Source organism: Armigeres subalbatus, chromosome 3 (genome assembly GCF_024139115.2).
Source record: "Armigeres subalbatus isolate Guangzhou_Male chromosome 3, GZ_Asu_2, whole genome shotgun sequence".
NCBI classification, from domain to species: Eukaryota; Metazoa; Arthropoda; class Insecta; order Diptera; family Culicidae; genus Armigeres; species Armigeres subalbatus.
The window spans coordinates 164,330,483-164,353,330 of record NC_085141.1 but is presented as its reverse complement, the minus strand read 5'-3'; the positions used below and the strand labels follow the sequence as shown (position 1 = coordinate 164,353,330).

Sequence of the window (22,848 nt, the reverse complement as noted above, 5' to 3'; positions counted from 1 at the left end):
ATTGTTCTCACTTAATTGCTTGTCTTTGTCACTTTTGTCTTTTCGCTATTTTTTCAAATCTTACTCTCAATTAAAGCTTTCACTTCCCTTGTCACTTAAACTTTGCAATAGTTTAGCTTTATCCGGGGCAAATTTGTCTGGTTTATCACACTCACTCTCACTTTTATTCCTTCAGCACTCTTCTGTTGAGCTTCTATTATCTTCCCGGTCGTCACTCCTGCGCCTTTTAAAAATGGCGGACTGAGTTGAGCAATACAATATGCAATATACAATATGACCACGCTATACTATCCGTACCCCACGTGATGAAATTAGGATTGATTTTTATAAGTTTTTTTTTTACCAGAATCCTTCTAACCACTTTTGCAAGCTTTCAGCACTTGTCAGCTACCTTAATTCCAATGCTACAGTCTCACTGACCAACTAATATCATGACAACGCGGGTAATTGATGAATAACTTGTTTCAGTGAAATTTATTCTTCACTACTGTAATAAAACTATAAAACTTTTCTTTTGAAATTCACTTTCACTTTTTACTATTTCTAACGAATTAATTTTATTTTTCCTCGTCGCCACTTGAAATGTACGAACAAGGTAAATTCTTTTACATTAAAAATGGTAAAAGCACGTCTAGTTTTGTCTATAGTTCAAACTACAATCAGGCAACCGAGGCCCATCTTTATTCTCTAAAGCATAGTATAATAAAATATCGTTTGCTCTCAATCCAAATAATATTCTCTCTTTATAAAATCTTCTCATAGTTTTTTGAAAGGGTATTGACTATTACCCCGAACATCTCATATACTACCCCCAGAAGCACCTAAAATTATTTTTCTGGTTTTCAGGCATTTTTTCAGCTAAATCTAATAAAAAGTCATAGAATAAGCCCTCTAAACATCCTAGCTATCAACGACTAATCCTTTTATTATGTGGAGTTAAATTGGTGTATTCAGACGATATTTTTACGAAAAAGTCTGTAAAATCACAAATCTTGTTTGATGCACCTCTAAATCTCCATGGATTTGGCTGAAAATTGGTCAGGAGACTCCATTTAAGATACTCATTGAAATAGAGGGGTGGCACTTTGAATCTGAAACACTTTTGAAAATGGTGAACAGATCTAGTGTGTATGTATGTGTACACTGTGTATTGGTGTGCATTTGTGTTAGTATGTGCTTGTATGTACATGTGCAAGAAAATTGCATAAACATATACGCTCAGTGCAAGGTAGATGCAGAGTATAGATAGTGGAATATATAGATGAGCGAAGATAAATCCTCTGTCTCCAAACGAACAGTCAAACGTGTCTCCAAACGAGCATGACGTCACGATTTCAATGGAAATGTTAAGGGCTGTGACGTCATATGTGCGTGTGTACGGTCAAAAAAAGCGACTCAGCCATGCTTTCGCTCATCTATAGATTCTACTATCTATAATGCAGAGGGGTATCTGACCAGTGTTTTTATTGGAAAATAACCCTAACGCATGCTTTAGAAAATTATGTTCAAAATGCACTTATATTCATCCGATTTGCTCGCAACAAATTGCATTTGACGGGGATTGAAGTATTGAACATAAATAAATATTAATACTAGGACATATCTGTTCTGTCCAAAAGAGGGGGTTTTGGAATGGGATTGGAGAGGCTGTTTAGTTGAGAGCCGATAATAAACTGACGGCGTTCATTTATCATTTATTTAGCTTACATCTAAACAGATAACACTGAATCAACAATTTGATGCCACAATGCACGGTTCGAGGCCGCATCTCTCCATCCTCAAATGCGCCCCACGCTCGCCAAGTCGTTTTGAACCTGGTCAGCCCACCTCGCTCGCTGCACTCCACATCGTTTCGTACCTACCGGATCGTAGGCGAACGTTATCTTTGCACTTGCAGGGTTGCTGTCCGGCATTCTTGCAGCATGCCCTGCCCATCTTACCCTTCCTTCTTTGGCTACCTTGGGATTTGTTCTGCCAAACTCAAGTGATTCTATAAGCCCCTTGGTAAAGAACTTTCGTCTTGTTCGAAAAATTGCCGAACAACGGCATAACAGATGCTCCGAATCTTCTTTTTCTATGTCACAGAAGCGACACAGATCATTTTGAAGTTCCCCTATAAAGCTATAAATGATATCGACTTAGACAATGACCTGTAATGAGACCCGTATAAGTGTTTAGGTCTCTTCTAGATAATTCTAAAATGTTGCGAGTCATGGAAACATTTGGAGTGATAAAGCGTTTCGATTACTAGGCATTGGTTGTGTTCCTGAAATTGGTTTCTAGTTTCTAGATTCCCATACCTTCAGCTCCATACGAAGAGAAGCAGTTGGCAAGCTGCAAAAACGTTTCGGTTCTGTAAACCGACTTGATGATTCCAGTCTCGCCAGCATATCGGTTTTTTCGTTGTCATCTATATTTCACAGTGTCCTGGAGCTGAAATGAAACCCAATATAGATTGCCTTGGTTGCGACAAGTCAATTTTTGGAGGGACTGAATGCATTCCCAAACTTGTTTTGAAGTGCCTGTTGCCGACTTTAGACCATTCAAAGACACTTGAAGACGCGACGCGATACAAGACATAACACTTATTGTTCTTACAATCGTCAAAGGAGTTAAAAATTTCCTTTGTGTCGACCGGTTTCGGGCGCGATGTCACCCATCTTCAGGACAATGTCCGACTAATTACTTTTAGGAGAGGCTAATGTATAGCTGTGTTGGTTAAACTGTAGAGGCAGGACATAATAGGGAGATCATCTTCATTCATCAATGATTTTTTGGTGTTGGTGATGAAAATTGATTCCCAAGAGTTGAGGTGTGATGGTTTCGTAATGGATTTGATGAGTTTCACGCTGTTCCAATCAATTTCATGATTGAGTTCGTCCGTGTGTGCAGCCACGCTTGATTCATTCGGTTTTTGTGTTCTTTTTAGGCGGGTCTTCACTTTTCGGCGTGTTTGACCGATGTAAACGGCTGGGCAATCCTTACAAGGAATTTGATATATTCCATCATCTGGGGGTACTTTGTCTTTCAGGTTACAGAGCAAGTCTCGTAAACTGTTATCACTTTTATGGACTACGTGTAACCCTTGTCGTAAAAAAGTGGATTTGATCGGATTTGTCAACTTCACTTCACTTCTGGTGTGAGTGTTGTGATGTTCTGTTGATTATTTTTGCGCTTGTGCTTGCGGAGGATTTCATTCACAAACGACTTGTCATAGCCGTTTAGTATGGCAGCTATTTGAATCTTGTCCTTGTCTCCTCTGCAAACTCTGGCTTCTCCATAGGGATATTGTAGAGTCTATGTGCCATCGAATGGAAGGCGGCTTGTTTTGAGCTCCGAAGTGATTGAAGTCGGAGGTAATATAACGATCAGTGGAGGTAGGTTTGCGGTAAATTCCAAATTTCAAACTGCTGTCTTCTTTTCTGCTGATCATAAGATCAAGAAAAGGCAATTTTCCATCTACTTCTTTCTCAACCGTAAATTTTATGGTGCTGTGTAGAGAATTCAGTAGAGCAAGCGTTTGATCAACATACCTTTCTTTCACTGGAGCAAAAATATCATCCACGTAGCGTATCCACATACTTTTTCGGCTCTATTTTCAAAATCGCTCATGAAAACTTCCGCTTACAGAGGAGAAAGCTTGCTAAACATGTTTAAAACAAACATTTGTTTTTATTTTTTTCCTCTAAAAGTAAAAAAAAATCTGATTCATACACACCTGATCTATGTAGATACATATATGCCTCGATATGGTTGAAAGGAGCTCGACTTCTTTCTAGATGTCGGCGCAAGCTTTGCACAGCTTCAGTGACTGGTACGCTCGGGAAAAGGGCGGCAACATCGAACGAAACAAGAATCTCACCTCTGCGCACCTTCCTGCGAAACCTTCCAACTTTTTCACAAAATCAACTGAATTTTTAACACTTTTCCCATACGCCACTGGGTATTTCTTCATTTCATTCACTAGCCAGGCTGCCATTTTTTTCGTGGGTGTACGAATATTTGACGATATAGGGCGCATCCTAACAAACAATTTTAGCTGAATAAGCTAGTTTTAACCCGAAGAAGACTATTTTTGGTTATATAAGCGCTTTACCCACCTCAAATGTTTGTTGGGATACCAACTGGATTCTTATGAATCCTTTTGAAGTGAGCATTCAAAGAAGCTGCTTGGCTGTCAGCAGGGTTTGAATCCAAAGGAGAATGAGAAAATCTCTTACTTATCATGCTTGTATACACTAGAGTGGGGCGTCATGGTCATTTTTTCAAATCAATGGTTTTTCGAAGCCATTCTGGGCCCTGAACAACTGTGCAAAATTTGGGACCGATTGGTTGCTTCCTCGCTTTCCGCATCGCGTTTGAAGTTTGTATGGAAATTAGTATGGGAGAACGTATATTTTTGCATTTCTACTACTAGAAGTTTCAGTTCATCGTAAACCAAGTGGCACATTGCGTTAAAGCATAACCCAAAGGATGCCGAAAAACTTTGCTGAAGAAGGCACGTTGCTGGAACGTCGACGAAAAAAGTTATAACGCTTCGAACATTGAGTGTTCAAACCATATGCAAAAAATCGTTTATTCTGCCAGCCCTGCCGTCCTACGTAGACCAATAACTTAACTGAGTGTTATTTCAAAATAATTGATCTTATAGGGCTTCAGAGCTAATGGGAGCTATCCGGATTTATTTCACAAAGAAAAAAATCCGACTTGAAGGAAGATGGGTTTTGCCCTTCGATAACCATAGGTTATCCGGTAGTGCTGGCAGAAACATTGATTTCTTACTATGTCTGAAACTTGATTATGCATACATATGTACAACATGTGATAGATTTAGTTCGGAAAAGGTATTGGAGGGTAACCGCCCCTTCGGTGGGAGCTTTTCTGAAGAATGCATAGTCTGACCGTCGGAAACCAAAGCTCTTTTGCCGCTACCACTCCCTCCGACAAACCGGTTCCAGTCCTGTCTGATTCCGTCAGTGCCATCGATCTGCTGCAAAACGACCACCCTAAACACCTATGGATCGATGACGGATCCCGTCCCGGGAAAGTGTGGGATGCCAGGAAACGTCACTGTAGACATTTTGGTTGGAATCGATCACCAAGGCTAGCGTTTCACGATATCGGTTACCCGGCTGACGTTATAGGATCAAAAAGATCGTCAGCCCAACGAGAACCAATGGTCAAGTTCTAGAATATTGCAGGTACGGAAGTTCAAGGGATCCACCGCACCAGATTTTGCTCCACAACGCTCATTTGATCCTGTCTTATGTTCTGAATGTCCTCCAAAACCTAAGCTGATTAGGATAAACACTTATTCAGCACAAGCCGTTTTAAGTTTGCATAGAATTTAGTATCGAGAAATTATTTTGTTCATTGTACTGATTGTAACAAAAGGAAGTTCAGTGCGTGTTGGCTCTTGTTTCGGACGGCAGAACGATCGCGCGATTTGCCGAAATTTTGTGTTTTGCATTGCGCGGCCGATAATAAAGTTAACCAGCTCTTGTTTCAGACGGCTGATGAAGCAAGTGTGTAGGAGCCGGACAATACTAAATACTCATCCTACTTGGTTGACATGTGTACAAAATACATTTGAGAGAGTTAGTTCTGAAAATGTATTGCGAGAGATCGGCTGGTACCTGGTGCTGGGAATTTGGTTTCATCAGTACCCGCTAAGTTGCGGTGGACGACGGAGGTCCTTCGTAGCTTAGTAGGAAAAGCACCTGTCATGCGAACTGGGGTCGTGGGATCAAACCCCACCGAAGGGGTGGTTACCCTCCAATACCTTTTCCGAACTAAATCTATCACATGTTGTACATATGCATAATCAAGTTTCAGACATAGTAATTAATTTCCACTCCGGGTGGCTTAATACCCGGCATATAGGCAATTAACTTTGAATGTACTGATTGATTTCTTTCATATGGTTTAAACAATCAATTTTTGAAACGTAATAACATTTTTTGTAGACCTTCCAGCTACGTACCTTTTTCGGCAAAGTCTTTCGGCATCTTCCAGACTATATGCTAACGTGTTGAGTCACGTGATTGATGATAAATTGAAGCCGCTAAGAGCAAAAATGTAAAAAAGTACGTTTTCCCATATTAATCTCCATGTAAATTTAAAACGCGATGCGGCATGCGAGGTTGCAACCAATCGAGCCCATATGTTGCACAGTTGATTGGGGTCCCAGAACGATTCAGAAAAACCTTGATCTCATTGGATAGGACGAAGTTTGCGTTTTTCCATACAATTGCGCCCCACTCTAGTATACACTCTCGATGCTACATACCGCGAGAGATGTTTTTCGGTAGCTGCTACGATAATGAACTGATTCGATAATGAACTGAATTTCTTTTAATAAGCCCCAATTGCGGGGGCACCGGTACAGCTTGTGCATTTCAACTTGTTATACACAGTTGTGCCATTCAACAGCTAAGGATGCCATTCAACAGCTAAAGACCAATAAAGCAGCTGGTAAGGATGGTATCGGAGCTGAGCTCATCAAGATGGGCCCGGAAAAGCTGGCCACTTGCCTGCACAAACTGATAGTCAGAATCTGGGAAACCGAACAGCTACCGGAGGAGTGGAAGGAAGGGGTTATATGCCCCATCTACAAGAAAGGCGACAAACTGGAGTGTGAGAACTTTCGAGCGATCACCATCCTTAATGCCGCCTACAAAGTGATATCCCGGATCATCTTCCGTCGTCTGTCACCATTAGTGAACGAGTTCGTGGGAAGTTATCAAGCCGGCTTCGTTGACGGCCGCTCGACAACGGACCAGATCTTTACTGTACGGCAAATCCTTCAAAAATACCAGGTCCCAACGCACCATCTGTTCGTTGATTTCAAGGCGGCATACGACAGTATAGACCGCGTAGAGCTATGGAAAATTATGGACGAGAACAGCTTCCCTGGGAAGCTTACCAGACTGATCAAAGCAACGGTGGATGGTGTGCAAAACTGTGTGAAGATTTCTGGCGAACACTCCAGTTCGTTCGAATCGCGCCGGGGACTAAGACAAGGTGATGGACTTTCGTGCCTGTTGTTCAACATTGTGCTAGAAGGTGTCATGCGGAGAGCCGGGTGTAACAGCCGGGGTACGATTTTCAACAGATCCAGTCAATTTATTTGCTTCGCGGATGACATGGACATTGTCGGCCGAACATTTGCAAAGGTGGCAGAACTGTACACCCGCCTGAAACGTGAAGCAACAAAAGTTGGACTGGTGGTGAATGCGTCAAAGACAAAGTACATGCTTGTGGGCGGAACCGAGCGCGACAGGGTCCGCCTGGGAAGCAGTGTTACGATAGATGGGGATACCTTCGAGGTGGTCGACGAATTCGTCTACCTCAGATCCTTGCTAACGGCTGACAACAACGTTAGTCGTGAAATACGAAGGCGCATCATCTGTGGAAGTCGGGCCTACTACGGGCTCCAGAAGAAACTGCGGTCGAAAAAGATTCGCCACCGCACCAAATGTGTCATGTACAAGACGTTAATAAGACCGGTAGTCCTCTACGGACATGAAACATGGACAATGCTCGAGGAGGACTTGCAAGCACTCGGAGTATTCGAGAGACGGGTGCTTAGGACCATCTTTGGCGGTGTGCAAGAAGACGGTGTGTGGCGGCGAAGAATGAACCATGAGCTCGCCCAACTCTACGGCGAACCCAGTATCCAGAAGGTAGCTAAAGCCGGAAGGGTACGATGGGCAGGACATGTTGCAAGAATGCCGGACAGCAACCCTGCAAAGATGGTGTTCGCTTCTGATCTGGCAGGTACGAGACGGCGTGAAGCGCAGCGAGCGAGATGGGCAGACCAGGTGCAGAACAACTTGGCGAGCGTGGGGCGTATCCGAGGATGGAGAGATGCGGCCTCGAACCGTGCATTGTGGCGTCAAATTGTTGATTCAGTGTTATCTGTTTAGATGTTAACTAAATAAATGAAATACACAGTTGTGCGAAAAAAAAATGGCCCCCAACATAAAATGAGCGAGAACAAAGCATTTTATCAAACCCCCTCAGTGGGGGCCGCCTATTGGCGCTTTGATGTTGCATGAAGAATCTCCACGGGAAACCATACGAAGTTTTTAAAACTCTTCTCAAAAATTCTAGAAGCAATTTAATTAAAAAATCTAAAGGGTTATATACAAGATACAACCGCCCGACGTAAACTACGTAAAGCAGATCATAAGATAATAATTAATTTGCTTAGAGCTTAGAGTGATTGAAATTTTGACTTTTTCGCTCCCCTATGCTTGAACGATAACATTTGCTGTTTTGATGAACCTCCTAAATTTTCAACTGAATTGGTTGTAATTTAACTGAGTACGAGCAGTTTGAAGTTTGTATGGAAATCGCCCCGTATGTGAAAGATCGTTTCGTGAGGCGGCTCATTAACTATTTAGGGGAGATTCCCTAGCGACCTCCCAATATCGGATACTTCTTAAAACGATACTTGCAGAGATCCCTCCTTCAACTTATTAAGTACAAAAGGAAGCTATTGAAAAGGCTTTTAACGGCATGGGATATCAGATCTTCATGTGGTAAGCTCTGTACAAAATTTGAAATTGAATAAAAATGCTTAACATTTTGATGTTTCCCGTTATTTTAGAAGGTTTCATCAACAATATTAAAATCAATCTAATGCATTCTGATTATGTGAATTATGGTCCATATTAGCCATATTTTAAATAATGTGATGATTTGTTAGATGTACCATGTAATTGTGGTGTTCGGATGTTGCGATTTTTCATGGCCATTGTTTACACCTGTTTTGTTACACTTACATCAATTCAATTGTTTCTTCTTGCTGAGAAAGTCACAGAAACTAGCAGAAACAAAAATTGAAGAGGACATTCAAAAAGGTGAGAATTTGGATTAATATGTAAAAAATTTAGCTGAAGAGTCAAATAAGCTCTATTAGGGGGAATGACGGCTTTGGCAGGTTTTGTTCTATTATTGTCAGGGGGTTTTTTATGACTGATTTTGCTCAAATTTGGCCTAAACATTCTTTGCATATCAAAGAATATTGTGGCCAAATTTCATAAAATTCGGTCGACAAAAACCCCCCTGCCAATAATAGAACCAAACCTGGCAAAGCCGTCTGTTCCCCTAACAATTTTTAATATTTACAGCTTGAAGCACGTGAAAAATATTATTCTGAATGATGTCTTTACTCATGTAACAGGAACTTTGTCACATTTGAAGAATATTTGAACATTTGATGCAATAGTGTCCGGTACTAGGAGACATTTTTCTGAACCGTGGAATTTTTCTCCAATATTCATCGTCGTAAAACATGTTCAAATGATCAAATATAGCTTGTATGTATAGATGTCGCAAATTAATCGATTATTTCGATTAATCGATTAATCGTTGTGATAATCGATTAATTTTGAATCGATTATTACCCAACGACTAATCGATTCAATAATCGAGAAGAATCAACAGTAATCGATTAGTTACTAATCGATTAATCGGGATTTTACGACATCATAAGGATGTCGCAAATTAAGCGATTACTTCGATTAATCGATTCATCGTTGTGATAATCGATTAATTTTTAATCGATTACTACCCAACGATTAATCGATTCAATAATCGATAAGAATCGAGAGTAATCGATTGGTTACTAATCGATTAATCGAGATTTTACGACATCTCTACTTGTATGAATCATCAATGGCCATATTTTATGTATAAGGTATAAAAGGAAACATAGTTCTGATAGTTTTTTTTTGTCAATTTGCTTATGTGTCCGGCACTGGAGGATCTCCCCCTAAATATAATCAACCCGTAGACTTCGAAGAATATTTCCTAATCTGTAAGACGGTTGTTGTTGCGAACCGATCGATTTCGTAAGCAAAGTTATAATGAAAACAAAAATGCTCATTAGTGATATGTTATTCTTTTACGTGCTCAATTGAATTTCCCACGATTTAGTATTTCCTTACTAATTTTTCTTGAAAGCAGCAAATTGTTTCGCAACAAAAACGATTTATTCGCTCGCTAAATTTCCTATGTTGCCAACGTACTCATATATTTTTATATATCAATGAGCAACATTGCAAAACGGTTTTCCAAAAAAGTTACTGTTTTCATAGTAACTCTCAGATTTCAAATAGCGCGTGCTAAGTCAATTTACAACCAAATCTGCTAAAAATTAGGGAAGTTCTATAAAGACAACTGATGCCACCGCTTAAGCATAGGGGAGCGAAAAAGTCAAAATTTGAACCACTGTTATGAGCATGACTGCCACGGTTGTTACTCTGTTTCTGCCAGGCCAGATGTAATTACCAAACAATTACGAACCAACAGATGACATTTGAGAATAATATAACCTTTAATGTGTACAAACGGGTGACCCAGATTTAAGTAATACCGGCGCCGCCCGTGTCCGAATGCGGGCCAATTAATGAATGGTTAGGAATATTTTGACGTGATATTACTACTCTTATTAATAGAGTCCGACGAGTCATCTGCACTTCCACGACTAACCATTGGGATGTTGGATATATGGGGTCGGGAGGTAGCGAGGTTCGTTTTGGTAAACGTTTTGCCGTGTGTAATGTGTAGTTTTTCCGCAAATCATGCTCGATCTCACACCAATTCATTTGTGTTTCGAACAAAATTAGCGTAACTCAATAATATGAAAATGGTTGGATATAACAATTTAAAATTTTCATTTAAAAACCCCAAATTTATTATTCCGCAGTGGTGATGATGCCTTCACTTTCTCCGACTGTTGTGTGACTTTTGAAGTGCTATTTTAAAGGGGTGCAGCCTAAATAGTAAGATTATCTTGTTTATAGGTGATAATCAATTTTAATGATCACCTCTTGCTTACATCAACATGTCCTGTAGCACGTTTTCATAAACACTACTTTTTTGCTCCGACCGTGGTCATTGCTCTGGTTCTATTGTTGTACTTTTTGTGCGAATCACCGCACAAAAGTAGAGCGCAAGAACCAACTGCACCACACGGCGGTCGTAACGAAACTCTGAAATTTTACTAGGTTGATAAAGAATTGAAATTTTCAATGTTTTAACATTGATAATCAATAGGCTTAAAATGGGCAATGGGCTTAAAAAATGCTGGAGAGTTTCCGATTCGATTGATAATAAAATCTCGAAAATCCATTGAAAAATAAAGGAGCTATTAACGTTTGAAATCTTACATGATTTCGTGACGGTCTCGAATTTGGAAATTTTCATTTGTCACCCTGTATCCGAGTCTTCCCCTTAGACGTAGTTTACGTCAAAACGGCAAGCAGTACGGGGTTGGACTTTTCTTCTACTATATAATAAACACAATATATATATTTATATATAGAATTGCGTGAAGTTCCGCTTGGAATACCAATACGGATGGCTAACTTCCCAAGAAAATCGATATGTCTATCCCAGGGCCAGTATCTCCTGCCCCCACTTGGTTGGCCTCTCCTCTATGCCATTGTAGCATGACACTTTTGTTTTCATTTAATGCCTGTCTAACCCGTTGTGGCATTTCTGCACGGCTACTACTGTCAATTTCACCACTACTTCGCCTTCTCGTTCAACAGTCGTCCTTTTACGAAATTCAGAGCTAGTTCTTCTTCTGGCCTTGACTCAAGCAACATTGTTGAAAAACTGTATGATTCTGGGAGGCTCGAAAGGATAATTGAGATAATTGATACAATTTACATTTTCCATCATCCACTAATATGCCAGCATTCGATCTTCTTCCTCACATTAGTACAGTATCTATCTCTGGCGGCACGTCTCGGGAGGTGCCAGTGTTCCTCTTGTTTTGGTCATCAACACCTGGTAATTTACACACCATGGGTTCGTTTTGGCGGTCTAGCATAATATATTGAAGCAGGTTTCAGGCATTTTTTTAGTAGCGGATGTTCAGAACAAATAAAACCAAAATCTGTTGTGAGTATAATGGTAATGCTTTATTATTCAGTAGATTTTACAGATATTAACAATTGTTTATCAGTATATTATAATGTAAATAAGTTTCTACACATTGTTCTTCCATTAATAGATGTATTTAAATTACCTGAATTAAATTAAACAGCCAATAGTATTACATTCCACTAATTAGAAATTTATAGCATGGAAGATATACTATTACAAACGATTATTAGATTAATAGTTAATATCAAGAAAAGCCTAAACTGAAAACCTAGTTTGCGCTAAAGTTACTAAAGTCGGTTTTCAATTGAATAGTAGGTTTCTGTTGCTGTGTTGCACTGGCACGAGCCGCAGCATTGGCCGCTTCGCTTTTGTTTTTCGCCTGTATTGCACTCATCTGATTACGTTTGATGGCCGCTTCCAATTTGATGCGCAAATCCGGGGCCTGGCCCATGAACGCTTTGAACTCCTGGGGATACTTTGGTCCAATTTTCATAAGCCACTGCAAGGATTGTTCGTGCAGTTGCAAACACTGTTTCGACCTTGCACGAAGTTGATCCGGTTCGAGCAAGTAGTTTATCAGTATGGGAACTAGCAGAGTCAACATTTGAACGCCTGGAAATAGAGTTTGAAAAATGTTAATGCAAGATATTTTCACTAACAATTTATAAATGGAAATTGAATCTTGGGATAACTATTATATAGTGAGTCACAGTAAAAATAGTCCACCCCTTATTTTTTCTTTTCAATTACAAAATCAATTGTATATCAAAACAAAATTCTTTTAGTCATTTCATTCTTTATTTTAACACCATTTCTAATAAATTAAAATTTTATTTCCGACTTTATTAAAAAAAATTTTAAGATGTAAAAATAAATAATTGAATGATATTAGTAAAACCGCTCAGTGAAAATTGCCTTCAGTCAGATGTTCACAAAGTTTTAAGCGCAAATCATTAAGTATCTATCCATAATCCGTGTAGGTTCGTTTTATAAAACTTCGTAGAAGTCGATTCGTTGACTATCGTACGAGTTTTCAGTGTAAGCACGGATGACCTGATCCCATCCGAAAAATTTACATTTTTAGAGAATCCTGATCAACATCTTGTACTTTCTAGTATTGACGCCATACCAAGCCAAAGATTCTCGATCACATTGGGTTCTGGTGATCGTGCAGGTCTTTTTATTACTGTGGGATAATTTTTGCCATTCGTGCCTTGGGTTTGCCTCCGTATGCTAAGTTTTTCTGGTAGAACTTAAAAGTAATGGAAATCCTCAATTTCTTCTCGCTCAGCTTCACATTTTTTCATCAGCTCCGGATAAACTGATACTGATCTATTAATTATGCCGTCAATAAAATGCAAATTACTAACACCATCTGCCAACATACATCCCCAAACCATTATGGAGCCTCCACCATGTTTGACAGTTGCGCATTAAAAAACTTGAACTATCCAATTTAATATTCCACCACTTAATTGTAACATTACAGATAGTTACGTGTTTTGACCTCAACAGTTAGTTCGACTTCAGTATTTCGTACTTGACTTCAGTCTTTAGTATCTGTACTTAGTAAGTGGTAGGATGGGCCCTCCTTAACCGTGCGGCTACAAAGCAAGACCATGCTGAGGGTGGCTGGGTTCGATTCCCGGTGCCGGTCTAGGCAATTTTCGGATTGGAAATTGTCTCGACTTCCCTGGGCGTAAAAGTATCATCGTGTTAGCCTCATGATATAAGGTACACCGGGGCAAGTTGAAACGTTTTTTTCAAAGTTGAAATTCGAAGTGCTGTAAAAAAATCACCCTTTGATATATTTTGAATCCGTTTGCGGTGTTTGCTAGTTCGGGCCAAGTATTATGCATAAAAAATAAACAACCTTAACAAACTTTTTTATAAATATTTTTTATATTTAAATTATTTTTTTATATGCATCGTTTCAACTTGCCCCGCGAATCGGGGCAAGTTGAAACACTGCGTTATATTCAGACGTAAGCTAATTTTGCCGTATTAATAACAAAATGTATGTACTCAGTGAGACTCAATAAGCACGAGGTTGTAAAGGGGACTATAATACTGCCAGAATTGGCATAAGAGTCCCATGTAAGTTTTTGACGATTTTGATTTTCTTTCAGAAATTAGCCTAAAATTGTCTCCTGTTTAAAAAAAACTTTAGTAGGCTTTGTTCTACAAATTTGAAAACAAATCCCACTTTTGTTGTTTACTCGCATAAAAATCAGATTCCAGATTTTGATAGGTACTCTTTTACACAAAAAATAAACTTAAGTATGGTTCATTTGATTCTCCCACAGCAATAAAAACGGATAAAGAATATAATGTCAATTTTTTGGAAAGATACCAATTTTTCCAATTTATTAGATTTTTTTTGCATTTCTCCATGTAAAACAAGTTTGATAAATTCAACGGCATATTATAAGTCGGCGAAAATTACATGGGACTCTTTTGCGAATAAGGGCAGTGTACAACAAAGTAACAAGCGTATTTTCAGAGACCAAATTCTGGAGAACGCACTATGCTGAAAATTTATCAAATTGATATTCTCCTACTGGTGACCACTCGGATTACTTTTCAGGATGCTTCATTATTTGGTTCACTTGTATATTGTGCACTTGATTATTTTGGTTGTAGCTTCTTCATAATTGCACATTAATTAACCAGCCATCATATCTCTCATAAACTCTTCGATTGGAGAAATAGGCAGCTGGGGAAGTGAAAGGTGGAGTTAACGAAATGTTTACATACTCTATGTTTTATTTTCTGAGAGTCAGTGCTTAGTAGATTAACAATCTCAGTAAAAATTTAAACTGCAGTTTAAATATGACCCCTTTTTATTAAAGTGGAGATTGTAGTAAGGTTGCATTCATGACAGAATGGGCGAAAATCAATTAAATTTATGTTTAGAAGTTTGCATGTTTTTACAAATTTATGTTTTTGAATGTATTTACGGACCATGTCGAATTTTGAAAAAAACTTAATTGCGAGGGTGACGTTTTGAATCGTTGTTTCAACTTGCCCCGCACCACGCATTTCTATTTGCCCCGATGAGTTGAACATGCAGAGCAATATCAAACAACCAAAATACAAAAATTAAAACCGGTCGTTTATCGATTTTTCATAATCATTATGCTTATTCAACATTGAATGATTACCTCCCGTGAAAATTTGATGAAAAAACTCTTCCAAACATCGTTTTGAGACCTGTTTCATTGGCACGTCAAATAGTTGGTTTGGATTTTGCAAAGGGCGAAAAATAACCAATGGCAGGGATTGCTTTTGAAAGCTGCAATCTTTCGGGAATGGCAGTCACAAGATGCGTTTAGGCGAGTAGTTTGTTGAAAAATTTATCAGAACATTCGGTCATTTCCTTTCTGAATTACAGCTTCTGTTTCAACTTACCCCGCATTTCAACTTGCCCCGGTTTACCTTACGAATGCAAAAATGGTAACCTGGCTTAGAAACCTCGCAGTTGATAACTGTAGAAGTGCTTAATAAACACTAAGCTGCAAGGCGGCTCTGTCCCAGTGTGGGGGATGTAATGCCAATAAGAAGATGAAGAAGAAGAAGAAGAAGAAGTGGTAGGATTGTGAAGGATTTTGGCCAGTGCAGAGATATATCAGCTTTCACACTGATATTCTTTCCCCCCCCTCAATACGGGAGTTTGGCAGAAGGAAGGTCGTGCGATATACACCATCACAAATATTGTCCTCCGCTCGCTTTCAAATCAACTTCTATAAAAACATGCTTCATGCCTGCCGTATCCTTACGGAACTATCAACTCTATACTTTCGCCTCTAATTCCATCATGAACATTAAAAATCTTTTTTGAGATTTTTGTAGCATGCCTTTCATCCTTCGCGTTTCTTTAGAGATTAAAAGGGGCAGATATGTTAACATCGCGTTAACATCAGTACTGTTGACTCATGGAGGTTTGACTGTACTTCTATAAAAAACCCCTTTTTTCTCAAAACAAGCCAATCGAGGATATGGTGCAAACTTCAAAGCAAAATAAGATGTGAATTCTTCTTCTAATGAATGCATTTACAGTTAGGGCAAAAGAGGATATGACTAAAGTCACTGACCCCTGTTTTAAAACACGCATTTGCTCGGCGCAAGGCGAAAGAGGGGATATGATCCCTTCTTTGAAAGCACGCATTTGCGCCTAACAATGCAAAATAGGATTTTTATTATGCATGGATTTGCCCGATGAGCATTTCGTAGTTGCTGCTCCGTGATTGACCAGAACAATCGCAATTGCACAAACAACCAATGAATGGGAGCATGGGCTCTGTCCCAGTGTGGGGATGTAATGCCAATAAGAAGAAGAAGAAGAAGAAGAAGAAGGGATTTGCCATCCAACCTTGACGTGTACAGTTCGAGAGCTCTAGTATTTTAAATGGTCGATAACGGCGCTTGCCACGTCCTCACGGTCATTTGGGATGGGAAGGAATTGACGATGCAATCATTCGCCCACTGTAAGACAAGAACACCTCTTCACTCGCCACGAGTTCATGCGGAATTTTATTGGAATTTTGGGGTCTTTAGGTTCTATGGCAGACATTCGTCTTGGTTAACGGGTTCCCAATGTGATTAGTAATGAAAGGGAGTGTGTAATTGGATGCCGAAATGAGATTTTTCGTTCATTTTGAATTCTAGCAGTTAGCTGATAGAACTATAGTTAAGTTTTGTAGGTATAGGATAGCAGATGGAAATAATACCCTCAGAAATAGACTAAACCTGTAATAACATGCAAACAAATCATTTTTAATATTTTCAAAGTTTATACTAAGCTAGAATAAAAAAGTAATCTATGCTAGATTAAATCGTTACACGGCGAGGATAGGGAGGTTATGCTAATCGAGTATAAACTGCACGTAAACGAACGTGGGGTCAACGAGAAGAAAAGCAGTTAACATAGATTTTTCCTCAGAGTGCAGGAAAGCCCATTTCCAGTTCTAGCGATTGCTACAGCGTGAGAAATATATGGAAAGATACAAAGTAGAAGAAATGGAACGGGCCTGGGATTGAACCCACGACCTCCTGCGTATGAGGCAGAAGTGGTAGTCATATGACCACCAAGCCCGTTTGTCATGCATGGATTTGCAAGACGTAAAGCAAAATGGATATGATTCCTTCGTCAAAGCAGTTTAATATGTATTATGAATATTATCTGGGGAATGAGTTTTTTGGTTTCCTTTTGGTATTTTGGATATTTTGGGGAATGTCTTTCTGGAGATTGTGATATTCTGAATGGTTTTTTTGAGGAGTGGTGCATTCTGGAGAAATGATTCCTGGAGAATCTCTTTCTAGGCAATCGGTAAGAATCGAGTGGTAGACTCAAATTGGATAGTAACTATACGTGCAACTGTCCAACATGGTGGAGGCTTCATGATGTTTTAGAGATGAATGTATGTCGGCAGGTGTGTTAGAAATTGTATTGACGATACAATAGACCAGTATTTAGATTCGAATTTGCTGAAAAAATGCGAGCAAAAATTGGGAATGTCCATAACTTTTAAGTTCTACCACAAAAAGGTTCAATAGCGTACGACGGCAAACCCAAAGGCATGCTTGAAAATAATTGTCAAAAATTAATAAAAACACGCACTTAACCACCATATCTAAATGAGATCGAGAGTCTTTTCCATGATTCGGGTGCCAATATCAGAAAGCGCGAAATATTGAAGTAGGATTATCTGTAAAATGATCTATGTATTTATTGAATGGCTATTGGCAAATAAAAATAAGGTTAGGTTTCGATAATTTTAAAAACTGGAAACAATATTTACGCTATTCTATCACTTCAATTGCATATACCTAATGCATTAATCATCAATCTATCGCTTGATGATCTTCCGTTTTTTAACCTAACTTTTTTCCGCCAATTATCAATCCGGAGATGGCGAGTTCGATTTTCGGTCCGGTTTAGAATGTTTTCGGGTGGGAAACATTCTCGAGCTCAGGGGGCATAGTGCAAGGGGGCATAGTCCAAGGGATGTACCCTTGTAAGTCGTCCACAACCAGGACGTTAGACAAGAAGATTCGCGCTTCGATTGTGTGCTGTTCAATAGATGGTCTTCATACCTCCCTTCCACACTCTATAGCTTCATACTTGTTCGCGCCCTAGAGAACGGCTTTCAATCTGTTGATTTTCAATTATCTAGAATAGAGTGGGGCAAGAGTACGCACTTAGTTTTCAATCGATCATGTGGCCCTTATGAAGCAAGCTTCTGTATATCAAATCAGTGTCGATGATTCATATACTCTTCATTTATGTTACCCAGTGGAAAAAATATTGAAATTATTGAGATTCGTTATAGTAGAACCCTTATTGCAAGACAAGTGAAAAACGCACTCTTACCCCACCGGTGGGGTAAAAGTGCGCATCGGGTGGGGTAAGAGTACGCATTTATCCAACCATGTGCTTTAAGTAAATATTAACACAAATAAGAGTTAATAACATTTAATTGATGTTTAATGAGCATATATTAGGGAATGTTTAAAGATTACGTAACTCTTAAAGGGGGAGGGGGTCCTAAAAATGTGCACTTTCATACGAAAAACCATTGCTCTTTATAAATACAAAAAACTACAAAGGTAAAAATATATATCAGGTTTCGCGTGGCGTATACAAAAGCATTTTCCTTAAAGAAAGTCCACCAGTCACGTGACGTAAAATTTGGCTATTTCATCACCCTTCCCCCCTATCTTACACAATTTGTATAAATCCTCTAAAAATTATATGGATCGTCACACATCTTGCAACCCCTCCCAGCTAAACGTTGCGTAATTTATGAATGTTTCTTTTGATTAAATGAAATTATCATTTAGATGAAATTGTGTTTTCGTACTATGTTTAGGTGTACAACAAGTCCTAATACAATTTCATTATTTTGCTTCAGTCCTGGCTTCAGTGCTTTGTTCGCTAAGTCCTTTCTAACACGGAATTACTTCAACTTATCCTAAAAACTTGTGATAGTTTCAAATTATATCCCTTTTTTTCTTAGTTGTGGATCTTTACGCTTTGGAAGAAGTCTAATAACGGCCGGAGATACGGGTTTGACATTATAACTTGAAGATTCATATGCGTACTCTTGCCCCACCGGTTACTGCGTACTTTTACCCCACAGTCCCAAAAATCATTCAAGTAATGGTTTTGACTTCTTGGAAATCCAACCAGATTGGTGTTCTGTACCATAAAGTACTCTATACAATAGGTTATCGAAATGGTATAATGTTCACCTGATTGAACGTATATATGGTAATGAAATACTAGTTGCGGAAATCCAATTATTTTTAGCAAAATGACCAAAAAGTTATCTAACTCCATATCTCCCTTGTTGTTTATTCAAATCGTTTACAATTACACATGATAATAGTTGGCCTGAATACCTGTCAAACTGATGCAGTGCTGCTAGTTTATCTTTTTTTATTACTTCAAAAAATCGAAAACGTACTCTTACCCCACGCGCACTCTTGCCCCACTCTACTCTACTCCCTCATACTTTGAGTAGAATTGATTGATAAAGCCGATAAACAAATCATTCATCACAACCACGATCGTAAAATCTGTTACAATTTAGAATCAGTAAACGGTTTTCACTGTGAGACTTTTGCAGCTTCTTCTTCTTCTTCTTCTTCTTATTGGCATTACATCCCCACACTGGGACAGAGCCGCCTCGCAGCTTAGTGTTCATTAAGCACTTCCACAGTTATTAACTGCGAGGTTTCTAAGCCAGGTTGCCATTTTTGCATTCGTTTATCATGAGGCTAGCACGATGATACTGTTATGCCCAGGGAAGTCGAGACAATTTCCAATCCGAAAATTGCCTAGACCGGCACAGGGAATCGAACCCAGCCACCCTCAGCATGGCCTTGCTTTGTAGCCGCGCGTCTTACCGCACGGCCAAGGAGGGCCCTTTTGGGACTTTTGCAGCTATTATTATTTAAATTGTTATTTTCACATTTGTTTTGTATTACTCCATTGTCGTTGAGAGTAAAATTGTGACATTGTAGAAACGGTGTAATAATAAAGAGTGAAACGGAAAAAAAGGATTTTGTTTTGATTTGCAAAAGATTCTGCACTTGACTGCACTGTGACTCAATGTTGTAGTTAAAACCAAAAAAATAATGAAAGATCGGAAATTTTACCTTGTATTAGTTCATCTATTGTCACGTGAAAGCAATGTGAATTAAAATCAATTATTAGTTTAAGTTTGTTTGGGTTCAAATAGAATTTAAACAAAACGATACACATATTAAGTAGAAATAATCAAACATAATAATAATGATTAAAAATCAAAAAAGTGCTGCAGTGTAAACCCAGCTGATTGAATTGCTCCCTTGATGCGAAAGTCGGGCAAATATTAGACTACATCACCTTTTTTTAAATCCTGTAATTTAACTCAAATTAAACTTGAAACGGAATTTAACTCAAAAATAAACTTGAAAGTGATACATATTTTTTAAATTACCCAGTAAGAACGCTAAGGAGACTCAAAAATTAAAAAATAACTTTGCTCTGTGAGTAAGGGTCTTCCACGAAAGGCTGAATCACATAAGGCTGAAAACTCGTAAGGCTGAACACGAATAGGCTGAAAAGTAAAAATCTCACGTAAAGCTGAAATAACAAAAGGCTGAAACTCGAAAGGTTGAAAATCGTGAGAAACCAATATTAGTGGAAGAATTCATATTTGACGTTAAAAGGGGTACAAACATTGTCGGCCGAACATTTGCAAAGGTGGCAGAACTGTACACCCGCCTGAAACGTGAAGCAACAAAAGTTGGACTGGTGGTGAATGCGTCAAAGACAAAGTACATGCTTGTGGGCGGAACCGAGCGCGACAGGGCCCGCCTGGGACGCAGTGTTACGATAGACGGGGATACCTTCGAGGTGGTCGAGGAATTCGTCTACCTCGGATCCTTGCTAACGGCTGACAACAACGTTAGTCGTGAAATACGAAGGCGCATCATCTGTGGAAGTCGGGCCTACTACGGGCTCCAGAAGAAACTGCGGTCGAAAAACATTCGCCACCGCACCAAATGTGTCATGTACAAGACGCTTATAAGACCGGTTGTCCTCTACGGACATGAAACATGGACAATGCTCGAGGAGGATTTGCAAGGACTCGGAGTATTCGAGAGACGGGTGCTTAGGACCATCTTTGGCGGTGTGCAAGAAGACGGTGTGTGGCGGCGAAGAATGAACCATGAGCTCGCCCAACTCTACGGCGAACCCAGTATCCAGAAGGTAGCTAAAGCCGGAAGGGTACGATGGGCAGAACATGTTGCAAGAATGCCGGACAGCAACCCTGCAAAGATGGTGTTCGCTTCCGATCCGGCAGGTACGAGACGGCGTGGAGCGCAGCGAGCGAGATGGGCAGACCAGGTGCAGAACGACTTGGCGAGCGTGGGGCGTATCCGAGGATGGAGAGATGCGGCCTCGAACCGTGCATTGTGGCGTCAAATTGTTGATTCAGTGTTATCTGTTTAGATGTTAACTAAATAAATGAAATGAGGGGTACAAACTAAAATAATCTGCAACCTTCTTGTGACTTCTTGTTGTCTTTCAATTTTTATACGGAATTCTTATTTTGTAGTCTTCTTTTTTTCTTCTCCTGTTCGGGTGTGCCACTGCGACCAGTTATTAGATCTTTTGTAGCGTTACTTGTATCCTTAGTGTTTAAGTGCATGTCGAATCACTCCATTACTATTGATAAGCAATGCAGTATCGGTTTCGATACAGTTGTTGTTTTGTTTTCTCAAGAGCACCATGACAAGGTCCCGCTATTTAGACCCTTCACAGAGAGCAATCCCATTGAAGGCGCGCCCCTTATCAATCCTGTCTTGAGAAAACAAAACAGTAATACTGTTTTTGGCCATGCATCGGAGCCCTAGCCACATCCTTGTCTTGCTTCTAGAATATCACCAGTAAAACTCTTAAAACCCGGGATTTAGCTCTGTCTACAAGACCATTTCAAGCAAGAGAATTTGTTCAGTAATAAGAACTTCCGTGTGTTCCTCTCACTACCATTGTTCACCAGCTCAAGAAGAGTTAGTACGTATTTAAACCCCTAACTCGATTTTTCCAGCAGTCAGTTCAGCCTAGGGATGGGTTTCGAGGTTTTTTTAAACTAATTGCATGAAAAGTTGTTTCCGCTGCATACAATTTAGCCTCAAGTCAAAGGAATTCGAGTCTTTCAACTGTCTGCAAGGTACATTAATTATGTTTTATTTCTGAGACTGCTGTTGGTAGCGGGGACTAAATACGATGAATCCTTAATTACCACAACTTATTGTCCTAGCTAGGAAAATGGATTAAGCTAGGGCTCTGTTTGACTCTGTTTTGTAGTCTATACAGCTCATAAAATTTTGAGGTACTGTCGTCGGGGGTGACAATGGGTCAAATGGGGGTGAAAATGGGTCACTGAATGAATGCTTATAGAATGCATTGAATGTATCTGAGGGCAAGAAGACTAAAATATAAGAGACCTTTTTGAACGATTTTTCTCTACGACCTCCAGACTGCCGGTGAGAGCAAATACCCATTCTCACTCCCAGACCCATTGTCACTCCCGATGGCGGTAACATAGAAGGGAACAAGACTTAATTGTTCTTGGTTCTTGTATTTAGTTTTTGATTCTTGCTAGATTGCTTTCTATTTTTTTTAAATTCTTTATTCTTCTCTCTTCTTCCTTCATTTTCCTTTTTTATTCTTCCTTCTTTCTTCCTACTCCTGTTTTCTTCTTCCTCCATTTTCTTTTTCCTTCTTCCTTATTTTTTCTTCATTCTTGTCCCTTCTTCTTTCTTTCTTCTTCATTCTTTCTTCTTCATTCTTCCATCTTTATCCTTCCTTCTTCCTTGTTTATTCTTGCTTCATCATTATTTCTTCTTTCATCTTTAGCTTACTTTTTCCTTCCTCTTTCTTTCATG

General features: G+C 39.3%; 2 protein-coding genes across 7 annotated transcripts in view; one reads left to right on the top strand and one right to left on the bottom strand.

Moving 5' to 3' along the window:
• LOC134219595 (DNA ligase 1) overlaps positions 1 to 22,848 on the top strand; it is a 153,556-nt gene that overhangs the window by 90,839 nt on the left and 39,869 nt on the right. The window lies entirely within an intron of this gene.
• LOC134219593 (HEAT repeat-containing protein 5B) overlaps positions 11,918 to 22,848 on the bottom strand; it is a 43,250-nt gene continuing 32,319 nt past the window's right edge. For 2 of the 4 annotated variants that reach the window (XM_062698364.1, XM_062698366.1), the window contains 2 exons: positions 20,068 to 20,082; positions 11,918 to 12,516 (listed from right to left, as the gene is read on the bottom strand). In XM_062698364.1, coding sequence (XP_062554348.1) covers positions 12,173 to 12,516; positions 20,068 to 20,082 — 359 coding nt within the window. In that variant the 3' untranslated portion in view covers positions 11,918 to 12,172. The remainder of the gene's footprint in view (positions 12,517 to 20,067; positions 20,083 to 22,848) is intronic. The other 2 variants (XM_062698365.1, XM_062698368.1) reach the window with 1 other exon arrangement.